This window comes from Anguilla anguilla, chromosome 4 (genome assembly GCF_013347855.1).
Source record: "Anguilla anguilla isolate fAngAng1 chromosome 4, fAngAng1.pri, whole genome shotgun sequence".
NCBI classification, from domain to species: domain Eukaryota; kingdom Metazoa; phylum Chordata; class Actinopteri; order Anguilliformes; family Anguillidae; genus Anguilla; species Anguilla anguilla.
Genome location: NC_049204.1, coordinates 52,655,420 through 52,674,280, shown reverse-complemented (window position 1 = coordinate 52,674,280; position 18,861 = coordinate 52,655,420). Strand labels below are relative to the sequence as shown.

The 18,861-nt window shown below is 40.9% G+C and overlaps 1 protein-coding gene across 4 annotated transcripts in view; it reads left to right on the top strand.

Moving 5' to 3' along the window:
- ctnnd2a (catenin (cadherin-associated protein), delta 2a) overlaps nt 1-18,861 on the top strand; it is a 263,725-nt gene that overhangs the window by 125,346 nt on the left and 119,518 nt on the right. For all 4 annotated transcript variants that reach the window (XM_035416162.1, XM_035416165.1, XM_035416163.1 and 1 more), the window contains 3 exons: nt 1,032-1,204; nt 3,681-4,215; nt 9,573-9,764. In XM_035416162.1, coding sequence (XP_035272053.1) covers nt 1,032-1,204; nt 3,681-4,215; nt 9,573-9,764 — 900 coding nt within the window. The remainder of the gene's footprint in view (nt 1-1,031; nt 1,205-3,680; nt 4,216-9,572; nt 9,765-18,861) is intronic.

Here is an 18,861-nt window from a genome sequence, read left to right as displayed (position 1 = left end):
TCCTTTTCTATCATAGTGAACCTCAGTTGACCAATGATAACTGATAATAATGTTGATATGCCACACTCTCCAGGTGTGGATTTTTTTTTAAGCATCTGTAAGTATCAACAACATACATAAATTCTCACACAGCTTCACCTAGCACCATTCTGTTTTACAGAATGTTAATAATAATAACTCTGAAAATATCCTTCACACTTTATGAGGGGAAAAAAATCATCCACACTTTTTAAGGAACAAACTGGATGCTTGTTCCATCTCCGTCACCAAGAAACAGCATTCCGCCCTCACCTGTTTAAATGAGACAAATGACATGAGTTATTTTAGTGACGCATTAATAGAGGCCACATTAACAGCCATTATTTTAATATTTCAATATTATAATACATTAATTAGATTTATTACATGTTAATTATTAAGTTCTAGACTTGTGTCTAAGTGTTTTTGTGTTCTGTGGGAGCTATTATTCTGCAAACAGTCCATTTCACATAGCATTTCTTAGCTTCCTCTGCTTCTCTGCGAAACAGCTTTTCACATAAAAATATTGTTATTAGTGTTGGGTTTGTGTAATGAATATTTACCAAAGAATACTTATTACCTAGATTATTTCTTACAGGAAACCTGATTGTAAACAAAGTATTTTTTTTTGTGCTATATTCTATGAGAAATAATAATAATAATAATAATAATAATAATAATAATATGTACATTGTTTTTAGCATAGAACCTATTTATACTAAGCGACCCGGTATTTAAAACATGCTCAATATGAAAGTTACATTCATTTTGGCCCAGCACTTGACAAATTATAATGTGCTGACAAGATCTGAACGTTGCCAAAAACGGAACTTCAAGAAACCAGCTGCTCACAAAAAACGAACAGGTCCTGATTACCTTTATGGCTGGCCTCATTTTGACAGCGGGGAGCACGTGTTCTCAGTAACTCCCAGCTCCTCCTGATAAATTATGTATGCGTCTTCTGCCTCGCTGAGGTCTGCATCACTGCCTGCTCTAAATTGCTTTCAACACAGGACCAAGCCTCCTATCCCAGAGCGCACTGCAGCTCAATTCCAATCCAGAAGGGTCTTTCCAGTACTCAGCCAGCTACCATAGTAACCAGACCCTCGCCCTGAGTGATTCGTCGACATCGCAGCTCCCTCCGCGCAGCGGCCAGGTCGGCGGAGCGGTTCACAGCTACAACCAGGTACGTGGCGGGCTTGCAGTCCTTCGGCATCATGCGGTCCGGGCGAACGCGCCACTTTCCGTTGCAGCCGGAGGCGTGGGGCAAGGGCAGAACGATGAAGCTCTTGGGAAAAGAGAAGCAGCTCTTAACTTTCAGCGTCTGCTTTTTTTATTATTATTATTTCATTTTCACAAGCATGCTTCAAAGACGTGATTAGAAACTGGGAATTGCAGCCAGGGGCTCTATTTATTTAATTGCCTAGGAGATGTGGTCAGAAACTTAATGTACGACTATTTCATTGCATTAGCAAGATTGCTCGGGGATGTAATTTTTGCTCTTTTTGCGATAGGTAATGAGATCAAGGCTCCAGAAAGGAAGCTTCTATCAGGAGATTTGGGTCTTTTGTGTTACAGTACTGTCCTGTGTATCTTGGAGATTGGTGCAGTTCTGCAGCAGTTACCTCAATCAATTAATTTATTCATATGTTTACATGTGGCCAATGAATGTGATTTGAAAATGAATCTTGTTCATTGATTCATAGCCTCGTTAGAAGTTTTTATTTATCTGCAGTTTTTTGTCACCCTTGTAGGTCAGTTTGCTAGTAACCAGGAAAGCATGGTGTTTTAATGGAGGGGGTGGCAAGGTGCTCTTTGCTGAAGTTGTTTTTGCGTGAAACCCAGACTCTCATCTTTCTGTGTCCTTCACTGGTGTATGCATGGCATTGCAAATATCCCCTCCTCATGATCAGACTTTTAGTTCACAGAGACGTGGTTGTTCTCTGAATTTAAAAAAAATAAAAGTTATCTCTCTCTCTCCCTGTCTCTCTCTCAACATTAAACAGTGCTGTTTTAACAGTCCCTACTCTTTGGCATCTCCCTGTGCCTGTTCTTACAGTATCTCTCCATTACTTCTGGATGCGTCTGTCAGGGACGGTGGCGTAATGTTTTAGCCTGTCGAGATGATTCTCTGGAATGTATTCTGAAGAGGCAAGTGGAGGGTTGCTTTATGTAACTCCGTGCATCAGAAAGGGGCTCTTTTCCAGGGATATTTATAACGCCACAAACCTCTCGTTTCATAAATAATTTATCTGCACCTGGCACCTGGTAACGGTTTCAGTACAGAGGTATCCCAGTCAGTCCTGAAGTGTTCTTCTGAAAGTGAGGTGAGATGGAAATTGTCCTGTCTGGTTTCCTGCTGAGGTTGGGTCTATCCCAGTATGCACAGCCCTGTCACTTTATGGAAGTAAACAGGTTCTCAAGACAACCAAAGAACATGCGCATACACACATTGCACATGTATATATTCATACTATGCATGCACGCACACTTGCTAGGTCTCTTTTTGTGCTTTTGATCTTTTATTTATTTCGGATGTGGTATTACTGTTTTGTGTGTCTGCACATATATTTTGAATTGCAATCATATTTCTGTTTGTAAACTAAAATGTTGGTACATTTCAAGAAAACCATCATGGGTGTTGTGATCCACAACAAATGACTGACATTCGACTTATACAGAAATGTACTTGGTGTGGATAATGGAGGATTAATGTACTAGCACTGAAATTGCTGCATGCCTTCTTCCACACATTCCCCTGAGCTTTAAGCAAGCTCTACAACAAAGTTGGTTGGTTGTCAAGGTTGATTTAAATTCAGTCCTTAGCTAGAAGTGATGTAGCAAGTGGATGTCCCTGGCTAGCACTCCCAGATACTCACAGCTTTTTAAATAAATCATTTTGAAAGGAATGAGCAAACTCAAAAGGATATGGTCTTAATAGTGGTCAAGCGTAGCACTAAATGTGCATTTGTGTTAAAAAATAACTTGAGTTCTTTGGAAGTAAGTTATATCCAGTTGTATTGGGTTTCAAAATGAGGAGCAATGGAAACTGTTGCCCTTACGATAAATCATATTCAGATTTTTTTAAATGCAAAATGCTTCATTGAATGAAGACTAGATAATCGAAGGTGAGGTCTTGTGCAGTGCATCTATCTGGCAAAATGAATATAGTATACATTGGAGTGTCTTTGTAGAGCTGCAAGGTCTCCTAGCATTGGCACTATCATTTTTCATACTGCATTGATAGATAGGCTTTAACACTTAGTTTTACCTTAAGCAACACTTTAAAAAAGATGAACCTTACATGAGTAATGCAGAGTACTGTTTTGCGTGTGCTGGAAAGTATAGCTCCTATTTAGGCCAGTAAGGGACAAATAAATTATGAGGACTCCATAATTTAATTACAATTACATAATTGTACATAATTACAATTTTATGACACACTGCAACTTTGAATCATGACTGAATACTCTGACTTGGTGTTCCTTACTCCCTCTATGATGTCCTCATGATACCGCATGATCAGTCAGTAATGTAAAAGTTAACAGAGTGAAACCCCAGATTGTGACATTTGGCTACATGGGCATGAGCCAGAATCAAAATGTGCCTACAGCTGTGAGTTTGGAGTGACAGGGTGTCCTGTGCTGTGCTCGGTCCCGCAGGTGACATCGAACCGAGTGGCCCAGCTCGCTGCCGGAGAGTCCGCTCAGTCGCGGGAGTCCTTCGCGCCGAGCCATGGAAGCGCCTTCCACCTTCCTGACGGCCAGCAGCCGACCTCCATGTACTACTCCAGCTCCACCCTGCCGGCGCAGCGCGTGAGCTCCCCGCTGTCAATGCAGGCCTCCGGCTCGCCCACCAAGCTCCAGCGCCTGGGCTCGGCCTCCGACACGCCCGGCTATGCCACCACCCAGCGCATCTCCTCACCCAAGCAGTCCCCCGGCCGGCTGGCCAAGTCCTACAGCAGCAGCTCGCCCATCAACGCGGCGGTGTCCTCCTCCGGCCTGCCGGCCTCGCCCCTGCACGTGACCTCCACGCCCAACGCCTCCACCTCCTCGCCCATCCACCAGATCAGCTCCACCGTGGGCAACTACGCCACTCTGTCTCCCACCAAGCGCCTGGTGCACTCCTCCGAGCAGTACAAGCTCTCCCATGACCTCTACGCCACTGCCACGCTCCAGAGACCCGGCAGCCTAGCAGGTAGGCATCCTGCTCACAGCAACCAAAACGTCGTCCAGTGACATCTCGTGGTCTTGCAGGAGCAGTTTCAAACTCATCGCCAAATGAGTGGAGCTTTTTTTTTTGTTATTCCGGAAGGGATCCTTCTTTGTTGTGCTTCGGTTGGTTCTCATTTGTAAGGTTATGGAAGCCCTGGAGAGGCACTAGCATTCTTAAACCTTTCAGCTGCTAGCGCAGTTGTAGCTAGAGGTGAAAAGGTATGTGCTAAACTATAAAGGTGGAGTTTTTTTAATCAGGTCTGCCATTCAGGCTTTTGATTCTTTCTGTTTTTAATTTTAAGGAAATAAACAAACTTTACACACATGCACTTTGTTTCAGAATTAGGCTAAAACCCATGGGTTGTTTTCTGAGAATTATGGAGTTAAATCTCATAGACAACAGGGAACTACGTTCGACCTGTTTATAAGGTAGAATTGTATACCAGGATGATGGCAACATGAGATCTGTGTTGCTTTTTAATATTTCTTTTGTTTTTTAGCATATGCAAAATGGCAAAGGAAGTGTGGTTGCTTTATTTCCGTCTTAAGTCTTCAGATAAGATCTCATCCTTTGAAAGAGTGCAGCACTTTGATATGAAAGCTGATTTGTCTTAGCAATGCTTACCAAAACATCAAAGAGGTAAAGAATAAAGATGAGCTGTGTGACTCATGCATTAGTCTATGGCTTTAATTAGTTGTGCCTCTATAAATCAATTATTTTTTTTGCTTTTGAATTTTTAAGCAGTATATATAATAGTGACGTCCATAAGTATTTTGGTCTACTCCAGTGTACTATAATGTGTAAGGAGTTGGTCTTGTAACCGAAAGGTCACAGGTTAGATTCCCAGGCATGACACTGCCATTGCACTCTTGAGGTACGTCACTTGCATTGATTCAGTATATATTGAGGTGTATAAATGGATGCAATGATATGTTGTGTAAGTCACTCTGGAAAAAAAAACATCTGCTAAATGCCTGTAATGGAATTCAATGAGATGAAACAAAGAATATGAGGTTAAAATAGACTATCAGGTTTAATTTTTGGATATTTATATCCATACTGGGTGAGAAATGTAGTAATTTCAGCCCTTTTTATCCATAGTTCCCCCATTTTATGGGGACAAAAATTAATTGCACAAATTAACATAATCTTAAATGAAGTAGTCACATTTAGTGCTTTGTTACAAATCCTTTGAATTTGATGACTGCCTTTAAATCTGCGACCCAGAAACATCACCAGATGCTGGGTATCTTTCCTGGTGATGTTTTGCCAGGCTTGTACTGCAACCATCTTAATTTCTAACTCCCTGTCTCATTCAGGGGCTTGTCTGATCCTCAGCAGATGAAAGGCATGTTCAATTGGATTCAGATCAGGTGATTCACTTGGCCAGTGAAGAACATTCCACTTTTTGACCCTGAAAAACTCCTTGGTTGTTTTAGCAGTACGTTAGGGACCATTGTCTCACTGGTTAAGTGCCGTCCAATTAGTTTTTGGGCATTTGGTTAGATGCCAAAGCAGATAAGATGTTTCTGTAGACTTCAGAATTTATCCTGCTGCCGCCATCAGCAGTGACATCACCAGTGTAGACAAGTAAGTCAGTTCCAGTGGCAGCCATACTTGCCCAAGCCGTTACACTACCTCCACCGTGTTTTACAGATGGTGGGAGGTGCTTTGGATCATGAGCAGTTTCTTTCTTGCTCCACACTTTCCTCTTTCAATCACTTTGGTACGAGTTAATACTCATCTCATCTGTCCATAAGACTTTGTTCCAGAGCTCTAGAGTGTTATGTATTCTGACCGGACTGCTTACCGGTGGTTGCGTCTTGCAGTGAACCCTCGGAGGTTATGCTTGTTCCTCATTTGTTCAACCTTAAATCCACTGTTTCATTTCTAATCCAATGCGCTGGAGTACAGTCAAAATAACAAAAATTGTGTCACTGTCCAAATACTTATGGACTGCAGTAAGAGAGGATGTCAAACAGGCCAGTCTAAAATGAGAATTAGCATGAAAAAGGTGGTGATAGCTGATGGATAGGTCGACTGGCTGTTTTCAGATCCAGGAGGGACTGACACATCCACCATTTTGTTCTGAGGAGCTTGCTTTCCCAGAATTAGACAATCAAGTGTTACCCAGCAGTTCATTATCTAAAAAACCTGGAAAATTGATATTCTCAGTGTGTGCGGGGCTCTATTGATTTCCCGCTGTATCCCCTGTCACTCGGGCTAAGTCCGCCGCCAAGCTGACGGAGGAAGGGAAGTGGGGACGGCGGCCCCGAGCCAGCCGTAACCACCGGCTGCGCCCCGGAATCCCTCTGATTAAAGCACAGCGCCTTGGCGGGCAGCGTGCACCTCTGCCGCCCGCGCCTGCCGTGGTGTGCCTGGTGGGATTCCGCTACTGTCGGCACCCTTTTATTGCGGTTGGTGGTCCTTGGGGCTTTGCAGGCCAGGGCCCAAGGTTGATCGCACTTGCAGGCAATTACAGGGGGGGGAAGTTGTGTGAGGTGCATTAGGCTGCCCATTCTTTACAGTGGATTTGCTGCATTAGGTTTTCTGTCTTTGATGATGTAGAGCTTTGGGTGCTCTGTTCATAAGGGGCAAGTGATGTGTGTCATTAAGCCCCAAGGACGTTTAAGTCTGAGGGAAATGTTTGAGGAAATTGCAATGGAGGCGAATGCAGAACTCAGCGTAGCAAAATGCGGCATCTCTGAAAAAAAAAATGAAAAAAAAAATAAAAATGTCCTGAAGCTAATGTCTGTGGATATACAATTTGCTGAATGTAGGTAACTCAAGTGAATTTGGAGTTGGATGAAGGAAGGCAAAGGAAGTGAAGTCTGAGGGGACCACTTTTAATTTGCAGGCTGATATTGTTCCCAGCACTGGAACATGATGTTATCCAATGTGAGGGAGTATTGAGATAAGAGGTACAGTTATTATCTCAAAACAGCCATACACAATTGTATGGCTTTAAGATTTAAATGCTATGTGTTTTCTTTCTGAATTTATGCAACAAAATAGTTTTTGCAATGTATATGTCTTGGTAAATAATTTAATTTGCTTTGTATGTGAATAATGTGTTATAGTTCCATTAAGGATTAAGTTGTAAAGTTTCCTTTGGAAATGTAGCAATGTTTTCATTTCCATTCAATTTATTAACCTTTTTGAATTTGTAAGACATTGTAATGAAAGCAAACAGTTTTGCAAAAAAAAAAAAATAGGGAAGTCACAATATTTCTATGATATAGAACATTTTCTGTGATTTTCTGAGATGTGGGGATTTTAGGTAGACTGATTTACGTCAGTGCTATTTAATGGCTTTATTTGTTTCAGAAGTGGCTGCTTGTTTGTGTAACTCTGAAAGCATTGCAAGCATTGCCACAACCATGCCTGCTCTATTCAGAAGCAAAAAAGGAACATGTTCTTGTGTAGATTAAAAGCAAATCGATTGAAAAGTGATTGTGCTTGGCTTTGATTCAGCCCAATTTTCAGGCCACTCTCTCTCTCTCTCACTGGTGTGACTCCAGGTTGACCGTAATTAACGTCATAACAATTGCCATATTTTCTTAAGACTAAAATAAGTTTCAGACAACAGGAGCCATTGTCTGTTTCATTTCCAGCATTTTGAAGCAAGCTTAGCTAATATTGAACCACAAACAATCAGGAGAATGTTGTCAAATGAGGACTTATGTGGAAGCATATCCTAATTTCAGTTTACTCATTAAAAACCATGTCTACACATCAATCCATAACACAAGATCAAGTAATTGGGGAAAAAGTACTTTGATATAAGAATATGTAATGACTTTGGACTTCCTGTGTTATGTGTTGCAACTAGTTTCTATCTCAAAATGGGGCTTGCTTTTTGAATGATTGACATTTTATCACAACAGACCAAAGGTGTTTTGAAATACAGATAGACATTTCCTGTCCTATTGAAAGATGGCTTTGGAGAATGTTGGGTGCTATAATGGGCAAAGGTGGCCCTGCAACTAAAGGCTTTCTGTCAAATAAATGTACAGGTAGATGTTTTAAACTAATTGATGGACAGCAGAAGTTCCAGTGCTGCTGACAGCATTTTGTTAGATTTTTGTTTCCTCCTTGTTCCAGCTCTTAGTGGCATTTCTATTCAACTCCCAGAGTAGAATATGGATGTGGGCCTTCTTGGTAAACAGTGCTCTCCTCTAATTCTGATTGACAGATCCAGGCTCTTCCCCTTCCTGGGGCTGCCACAAAAAGATTTGTTCACCTCGTTGGGAACGGTTGAGGATTCTATTGGGTTTAGTGAGTTCTTACTTATCCCCAAAGATCTTCCGCTCAGCAGTGGAATCAGGTTAGGAAACAGAGGCATACAGCTGGCTGACACTGATAAGGTGATTAGACGGAGAGAGGGCTGAAACTCCAGGTTCTCATTGTCTGTAAATTTAGAGAATTACATTCTGGTGAAAACTAATGCAGAGTTGGGGCCTGGCGTGAAGAGCGAAATTATCCCCTTCTAATGGAATTAGGACTTTCTGTAGCCCATGACGAGGGCCACCACACACAAGGTGAAAGCCTCATTTCGAGTGTGCTGAGGCCCACATTCAGTCAGACTGCATCTCACTGCATTAGCCTGTTAGAGGGAGTCAAACATTCAGACCCAAAGCTGCGTTTATTTTATTTTTAGTGCTTTTTTCCCATTTTTGTGCACCTTGGGTGTTCATAATAGGTGGAAAAATATAGACTCAGCTTAATATGGATGAAAGCACTGCGGTTTAAATTCATAGATAGTCTGTAATTACATTTTTAGTCACATCCTCACATCCTTCAAACTTTTCTAGGTATTTTTGGGGAATTGTGAGAAATTTGTATGTGTGAACATTTGTGAAGGAATGCTTGTGGGAGTGGTCCAGAGATTTATAGATCTGCTGTGCACTCAAACACCCACTATCTCTTTAGCATTGATGGCCAGAGCAGACCACTGGGGCCTGAACTGACCTTCTCTCCAGTAAGCAGGTTGCTAACTTTCGTCTGTAGCCACCAGCATGTTCAATTCATTAGGAAGGATTGCTGATATTGACTGGCCCTTCTTTGCTGCTCTGTGGTCAGTTTTGATGTGCAATTTCTTTCTGTTACTGAACAAAAGGGACAATTAATGCGATCAATGTCAGAGGAGGGAGTAGCAGCGGTGACAACAGCGGAAGCATTGTCAGAAGTTGTCAGACCTGTTGATGCACACAGCGTGAGATGGCTTAATCAATGCTGAAATCGATGTTTTAATAATCATAGAGACTAAGCAGTGTGAATTGTTAATGGCGGCTTCCCATGGCAGCGATGTGAATGCCACTGTTTTCCTTTGTGGACAGGGTCCAGGGGTTCTTACAGCAGCCAGCACAGCCACCTGGGGACGGAGCTGCGGCCGCTGCCGTCTCCCGAGCACCATATCGACCCTATCTATGAGGACAGGGTCTACCAGAAGGCCCCTATAAGGAGTCTGAGTCAGAGCCAGGCAGAGCCCCTGCCCCCGGGCCACACCGGCACCTACCGCACCAACACAGGTAGGCCCACGGAACGCTGCAACAGCAACACCAACACCTGCATTTATATTTTTATGTGTCAGGAATCAGAGATGTACAGTATGAATTATGGATCTTGAAATCACTTTGTGTTTTAAAAGGACGCATATGTGTGCATGTGCGTTCAGTAGTTCTAACTCTAACCCAGATTAGTCAGGGACCTTGACAGTGGCTGAGGAGCAACCTCATTATTGTCTGAATGGATTAAACAAGGTTATAGTAGCAGCAGTCATTTGTTCCAAGTAAAATGAGTTTGACCCGATGCATAACAATTACTGGCAGTGCCAAATATGCTTTTACACTTTTTATTTTATTGCCAGATCATTTCGCTTATCTTGATTTCTGTTAAGGTATGTAAATCCCATTAGGAGCTCATTATTTATAAAAATATTTGGTTCAGTCACAGTTCATTATATAATTTCTTCAAAGCCATTAATGTAGCAGAACCTAATCTTTCACATTAGCATGGTAGCCTTAACCACAGTTAAATATTCTACATTATCTTTTGTTTGGATGAATAAGCAGGCTAATACCCTGCTTAAAACTACCTCATGGTGCTTTACAATCCTGACATCCTCTGCTGACATGTATTGTACTATCCTAAGCAGCTTGTTGACTCCCGAAACTAAGAAATGTATTTTCATATACAAGAATGTTAATGCGACACCATCCTATGCGCCATAACTAATTTAGATGCTACACTGTACTTATAGAAAAATATCTGACAGAAATACCGTCGTCATGTGCAATGTGAATTCATCCCAAGGCTGAATTGCATTTACTTTTCATAAAAAAAATTAAATTTGCATTAGATTAAATTCTGTGCTGACAAAGACAGTGCTTTTCAGATGGTGTGCTTAAAAAAATACATTGGACAAATAATCCAAGCACAGCAAAGTAGATAACAAATACAGCCTGAAGCCTGACCACAGTATGCAACGTGTAACGGCCAGTACAGTACATGTTATCGGTCTAGGAAATACTAGTGCTCATTCTAACGTTTTACCATGCTCTCTAAAGGCTGTTGGGTATGCACCCTATTTTCAGCTTCAACAGTAAGGCCAGGCACTGCTGTCCTTGACACATAGCCAAATAGGGGTTTTGTTTTTGTTTTTTTTCTGACCGTAAGTACTATATTTAATATAAAATTGTGGGCAGAATTTTCTTGTTCCTGGTTCAAGTGCCCCTATAAAAACAGACAGAGTTGTCATGTTGTGATTTTAAGAGAAGGGAAGGACATTTTGCTTTGAGCCTGCAATGACAGCTCTCTGTGACTCTCTACACAAAATATAAATAGGAATGCAGTCTGGAGGTCCCATTCCTTTTTACAATGTCAGTCTTTGGCATACATTCTGCAACCATCAGGCAGGCTGCTGGCAATGCCATTTCTTGGTCTGCATTTTCTTTTACTAAAATACCTGTCTTCAGTGATCCCTCGAACAAGGCAAGTCAGTCGTGTACTAGTAACACTCCAAAGCATGTGAAAATTATGTAAAATGTATTTAGCATTAAAACAAATAATGTTTAAGTCACCGATTATTGTGAGACATATTATTTAAGCTTTTTTGTGATGTATTCATTGTGAAACCAATGGCTGAGAAAATATCTTATCAGATCTGTGACCATTTTGCATGCAAGGTGAAATAGTCTCATAAATTATTACCTGACTGCTCAACCGATATTTCAATTATATTGTTCTTGTTTTTTTAAATAAAAAAAACAATTATGATGCCAATTCTTCAACAGTTTTTTTTTTTTTTTTCTGCAGTGGCTGCATGTACTGAAATGAATCATCTCATGCATAAGTAATAACGTCTTTAATTTACAGTAAAGTCAAAGGGATTGCATCATTGCGACTGTTCCTACTAACTAATGAACCCACAGCACATTAACATTCCATTGTAATCATACACATAGAAATAATTAAAAATGCTCCTTTACATTTTGGTGCATTAGAATAATAATAACTGTACTGTTTTATTTTCCCTGAACCTGATACATATAGGCAATCATTCCATATGATTGGTAATGTTCTGTACACCACTTCAGTCACTGCCTGCAATGACAGTCAATCAAAGTGTTTCCCCATCCCCTTCATGTACACACCATAACTCAATTTCTGTATTAATAAAACTTTAAATGCTTGATCATACCCTGAGGAAAGCATTGTCTGAAACCAAACTCTTTGATATTCATTTTATGAATTCATTTTTAGTCTGGTCCCTGTTGTGGGCTGTACTGAGACCTCGTACGATTGCTTTGTGGTTGAATTTTCACCAAAATGCGTCTGGCTTGGAGACATTTACTATTTGTCAATTGGAGTAATTGTCTCATGCCCCATGTTGCCTTGCTACCACCTCTTTTTGTTCCACTCCTTAACCCATACAAGTTAAAACATGGCCTTTGGGCTTCCTAAGGGGAGCCAGAGTCCCACTGATACCATACCTTGTTTAAAGCAAGTTATCTCTGGTTGTGCAACGTGTAGATTGGACACACAGCAGGCAAAGCCCTTTTTGGGATTAAATGAGGTCAGACCAGCACCCCTGATGAGTGCATTCCAAATGCAACGTAGGTTAATGTCCCTATTTAAAGGCAATTAATTTGTCTTGGTGACCGAACGATGTGTCACATGCTTTTGAAAGCCTAGTAGAGTAAATTTGGGAAGAACCAGTCCTGGATAGAGGACTGGTTCTTCCCGATTTAGTTTCCTCCTTCCCCATGGAATATACTCATTCCTCAGTCTCACTGACCTTTTTTGTATTCGGGCATTTTCATTATGGCAAGACATAATTCCATATGCAGGATGACTAACTGGCCATCTCAAATCATAGGACTTTCTGATGACGCTATGTCCCGACAACCTTGTTTGTCCTAATGCCCCCACACTAAAGAGGCATTAAAACTGCCTATTTAACACTGTAACAGAGTGTTGGTAGACAACTGAAGGGTGCAGTGCTTTGCGGTGCTGCCTCTTGAATTATGCAAGGGCAAGGATGGCAGGGCTCGAGTCTGCTGTCCCTGAGAAACGATTGGCACTATTCCCCTTTGTGCTGGAAGCAGTGTAGTGAACCCCTCTCTGGGGATAAAACAGGGGAAGTGTCTGAGTGTAGGAACTTGTTAGGTCACCCTGTCTCCCATATCCCCCCTGGAGATAGTGTCACCTTCAGTAATACTCAATGCCATCAAGGCAAAATAATGCACAAATGAATCGGTCCATTTAGGTGACTTTTCACAATTGATGTGCAGCAGTGGAAGTGTGAAGCAGTCTGAGTTAAATGAAGTACGCTGGCAGTAGTTATGTTTGTCTCTCTGGCTGTGAGGAGCTCCTCCTCGTATAACTGCAGGGTTTGTTTTAGGGATGAAGTGCAAGATGAAGGGTTTGATCATCTGAAAGTCTTAGCATTCTAGTCCAGCATCAATATCTGCCATCTCTGTGCTTCCCATGATGAAGTGCTGTGAGGTCATTCCTGGGTGGCCTCTGGAGTACAAGGTCCGGTGGTTGACTCATTGTAATTTACTACAATTTTCAGCAACTTCATAGATTTGCAGAGTCCTGAAATGACACTTATTCCCAAGGGCAATTTTGGGATGCCTCTTTCAAGTCAATCAGGCTTATTTGAGCATGGTTTCAATTAGGCCATCATTTGAAATCTTGGTTGTGGGTGCGTGTGTGCCCTGAAACCGGGAACTTATCGGTCAGAGCCTTGGCTGAGTGAATGTGACTGAAAAGCAAAGCTGTGCCATTGTACAAGTCCTGAAATCCCCCTGTGCTCTCCATTCCTCCTTCAACTCCTGTTCTTTCACTCCCTGTGAAAAGAGAAGGGCACCACTGCCAGCAACTGTCCAAGGAAATACTAGATATGAAAGGGTTCTTCAATAAACCAGAACATGAGCCAAAGAAAGGCCTTGTTCAAAATTGACTATTTAAAACGATGTCAGTGCCGTTGATACATGGAAATGAAGGTAGGGTAATCCATATCAATATGTGATGCTTCCTCGTACGGTACCAGAAGCCTCATTTGATACTGTATATAAAGAAAAGTCATTCATAATGGTAAACACTGCTTTCATTCTGGTAGTTATGTTGTTTCAGGGCACACTCTGACCTGAAAATATGAAATTCGGTATTCATGTTTATTTCTCACTCATTGCACAGCTGTGGTTTGGTACAGTACATATGCCAAACTGTATTTGCTGGAATAATTCATATGAAGTTTTTACCTACCTATTTTCATTGAGGCTTGTCTCAAAACACCCATGAATATTTCAGCTGCCAGCCAAAAATGAACATTCACAAATGTATGATTTTAAGGTAATATTTGAGGTATTAGTCAGCCTAGTGGAGTGACTTAGAAAAGAACCAGTCCTGAACAGAGTGCACTCAGTGCTGTGCACATACCAAAATAGTTTCCTCCTTCCTCGTGGAATAGTCTCAGGGTCTCTGACCCTTTTTTTGTTTGTTTGTTTTTGGGCATTTTTATTACAGAAAGAAACAATACGTTACGCAGGATGAATCACTGCCCGGTTGACTAAGTGAATCGTAGGACCATCTGACAATGTTGTGAACCAACAGTTTTGTTTGTCCTAATGCCACTACAGTAAAGGGGTATTAAAACGTCTGCCTGTTCAACACTGTAAGAGAGCATTGGTAGATAACTGAAGGGTGCAGTGCTTTGCAGTTTGATTTAGTTTTCACTGCTTTTCGGGGTAATTACAGAAGTCTGTTTCAACTGAAGTAATGTATTAACTCTTTTTTCTTTTCAAACAATTGTCCTCATTTGCATGCAGCATTGTTGAAAGTCCCACAGTGTGTAGCATTGAAATTCTAACTCAATCAAGTCAATTAGGCTTTGTGTATTAAGTACAAGGATGGCAGAATATACAGTTAGAATTTCCTGGAAAATATCATTTTGGAATTAAAAAGGGATTAACCCAGGCCCAAAGGAAGTGCGGTCTTCTATCCTCATTCAAGTATCGCCCTGATCCAAATGAAATGATGCCAAGCTATAGGGTTTGGCAGTTTTGTAAAACTGTTTCTTCAAAGCAGGCTAATATAACACAAGTCCCATTCAAAAGAAGAAGTTTTGCATAAACCTTTTAAGCCAATTCACTTTGTTCTGAAAGTCTGCTAACTATTCAAAATAATAGGCAGTGACGCCCAAATGAGCACTACCACTGCAAAGAACGGATAGACAGACCGTCATTTTATCCAAGTAGAATTGATTAGATCATCTCAGGAGTTTCACTTGCCGATCATAAGTGAAGTATGAAAGGATAATGTCGGATCCATAGGGGGTCAATAGAACGTGTTTGTGAAACTTAAAAGCATGAGTAGCTGATTTCTTGGCAGTTCCCAATATTGCATGATTCGCACTCTTCGTCAGGGTGACCACCCTCCTCCAAATTAAATCTTGTATCTTCCCATGGATGTTATTTGATAATGTTCCTTTTGATAATGTGGCTATGCTGTAAACTCCTGCAATTCAAGTGCCTGATATTTTATTGTTACCGTAAGCCCCTACTCTATCATTAAAATAAGAAAGCTTGAACTTCATTTGTCCTTGGGGATTTGGAATACACTTTGCATCAGTCTTGTGCCCCTGGCATATTCATTGTCAGGAGAAGTTGTAAAAGTAGTCCTGAAAAGGACTCAGACATCGTACTACTTGGATAGTGACTCAACTAATCAGTCTGGCATGCCTGCATAACCTGTGTGTGCGGGTCTGTGTGTGTGTGTGTGTGTGTGTTAATGTGTGGACCTTAGATGAAGCCAGTATCAGATTTTTGCTGGATTGTTTTTTTTAAATATTCAAACATTAGTAGGTTCAAAGTTTTGTGAGATTTTACAGTGGAGGAATAATGCTATTGTGCTTTTACTGCCAGCTTTGGAGCTCTATTTTCCATAGAGGAGCCGTCTGTCTGTGTGCTGAGAAGGGTAACCCCTGCTGGGAACAGAAGTTTCCCTTTGGTGTGCCTTTACTGTTTGTTGTCTGCTGGCTATATTGTAGTGTGGCTCTGTGAAGTGTGCTTACTCATAAATGTTAAAATGTTCCTCTCTGTTTTGAGCAGGGAACTCCATGTTTTGAATGTGAATCTATTATTTCACAAAGAAATAAAAAATAATTAAATTTCATCCTTTGAAAATGTAGCCAGTTATTACATTTCAAATATTCACAAAGGTCTGTTTGACTCCTTATCTTCCCTTGAAAAAAAATTCTGATGATTAAACTACTGGTTGGTGCTCTCTATGTGTATTTGGTACTATGATTTAGATAATGCTACATTATATAATGTTTTAAATAAGCTTGGACTGAAGTTTAGTTTTTTATAAGGTGAAGCAGCCCACACCTTTTTTCAGGGTACCACTTTGAATACTTGGACAGTGTTCTATGTTCAATACTATTTGTACAGCGCAGTTCAGCAGCCTTCTTTGTTAGTTGTTGGATTTGTTTTCAATTTATCCCCTAACCCAAGAGGTACAATTGGCATAGGTTATGGGAAAATAAACTCAAAATTGACCCCCCAAAAATGGTGTGTATTTCACCATTCAAGTGGGGTCAGGGCTGGGAAATGTGCCATGTTTTCAATTTTCTGTTTTCAGTAAAATAGTAGAACTTCTGAAACATGAACACATCAGCGATGCAGGTCATTCACAACTGAAATCTTCATAATTTTGAAAGTGATGCCAAAATATTTTCCTTATTTTCTAACATTAAACTGTGCCTTATTTTTGTTCATTGGCTGTTGTCCTTTTGCATCATTGGGCTTAAACCTTCAATGAAAATATAATCAAACTTTCATGTATCTCATTAGTACTTTTTTTTAATAAAGGCTTTTCATAAATATATTTATATCCTTTTCAGAATCTTGTCTTTTTGTCTCTCTTACAAACTTTTTTTATTTCTAGTTCTTGTCCTTTATAGCAATCACAGTGGATTTCCCCTCATTGCCATTGTTACAGTAGCATTAGCGAATAAGCTTTGTCTAAATACCACAATGTCTCATTTTGTTTTATACTTGACTTATTTCATTAGTGATAATTCAGATTTTGATATGGATAAGGTTTAGGCTAATTGTGTATGCTCTTTCAGGTTTTATACAGGGGTCTGTTGAATTGCCAGTCCATAACTCTGAGATTTGTGTCTGTGAGGTTCTGTGCTATAGGGATTTTCATAAGCACAGCTTTGAACCCTAATATAGGCTTGTTTTATAAGGATGGGCTGCACCTCTTAGTGAGACACCCTACCACTCCTACAGACCTGCTGCTGCTTGCACTTTGCAACAAACCTCTTGTTAAAATGCAACTCAGCACTTTTTCACTGAGTTTCTGGAAAACCCTAATTACTTCCAGTGCACAAATGTTTAATTTGTACAGATCAGCTATAAAATCTCCCATTTAAATCTCTCAATGTCTGCAGCATGGTGGCGGTAGCTTAATTCGTGCCTGACTGTTCAGCCGTAGTGTGCCATTTAAACACCCTTCACCCTCATCACAGACTTACTGCTAGCCTGCATGAGAAGGAACACCAGCCACACGCACTCATCACATTGCATGTGACTGTTTTCTTTATATGCCATAAGCACTATTTTGCTGTGATTCCCTGATTTAATTCCTCTACCTCCAATTCCCAATAGGTGGTATTCAGTAAACTGGAACCCTTGGAGCGCTCGGTTCAATAAACAATTTTGAGCTTTACGTGTAGAGGTCCGATACACTGACTTCTTAAAAATGGGATTTGCAAAGCAGTACAAAGACCGACGTAATTCCATCAGGCTTGGGTAATGTGTATGATTAATGTAGGGTTATTGGAATGGATTTGTATTTGAACATCCAATTATTCAATCATTGCAACCCTGAAATTATAAAAAGATGTTGTGTAAGTCCGTAACGCAGACATGCTCTTTATCAGTTCCCCCTTTACTCTCTCTCCCTCCCTCACATTTTTCTCTAATGTAGCATGCACTGCACAAATAGACAAATTTGAAGAATCTCTAAAATGTCCAAAAGTTTCCACTCTACCCTCAAACTGTTCCTTCCACACCACTCTACCCTCAAACAGTTTCTTCCACACCAGTGGGCAATTTCACACGGTTTTTTACACTTATCACGTTCAATTACAATCAGGGGGGTCTTCAGAATTTTTCCCCCTCTACTCCTGTGTGATCTCCCAGCTTGGGATAATATCAGTCATCTCTTTTGCACCCAGGTTGGGGTCATACCTGTGATGTCCCTTACCATTTTCAAGGGTTTTACTGTGCTGAAAAAGTGTGCCCACTGTAAATGTTTATTGGAAAAAATTCCCATGTTCATCATAGCCAAAAGTTTTCACTTGATGGACAATAAAGGACAGAAAGGACTGAATCTGACAGGCTGCATATATCCAATATTCTAATAAAGTAACCAATTAAAGGAAAGTAATAGAAAGAAAGGAAAAAAAACATCCTGTGATATTTGAGAAGATGAGACAGCGGGTCAGTGGAAGCCACCTTATAACAGTGATACAGCAGCAATATTCATAAGGCAGATGAATTTGGGCTGCAGTAAAGCCCTTGATCCAGAAAGTTTGTCACTTTCTATTAGTCTGTATTTTGGTCATTTTGCTAGGGGAGCTTAGAGAATGTTGTAGCCCGGTGCTGAGGGCTGGTTTCCATAGTTCCCTGTTGGCTGTAAATCACCTACCCAAAAGCGAACAATAAAAGGCGAGGTGATTTGGGTTAATTCAGAGATGTGAACTCTAGAACTCCTGCACTGAAGCATGCCTAATGATCAATTATACATTCATGCAAGACACACAGTTGGAAATGATGGATTGCAGCTGTAACTTCCTGTGAGGGATCCTTGCAGAGCTTGGTGGGGAAGAGACACCACAATCATACATTGGTTCACATTGGGTCACCTTGCGTCTTTCATGGCTATCCACGGCAACAAGACAGAAGGGCGGAGTGGGGAGTGCAGATTTTCATTCCCTCAACATGGAAACGTGTGGGTGTCACACCACAGGGGGTTGAAGCAGCTGTTATGTGTAGACACCTGAGAACAGAATTCATCCCCCCCCCCCCCCCCCCCCTTCAACTACAG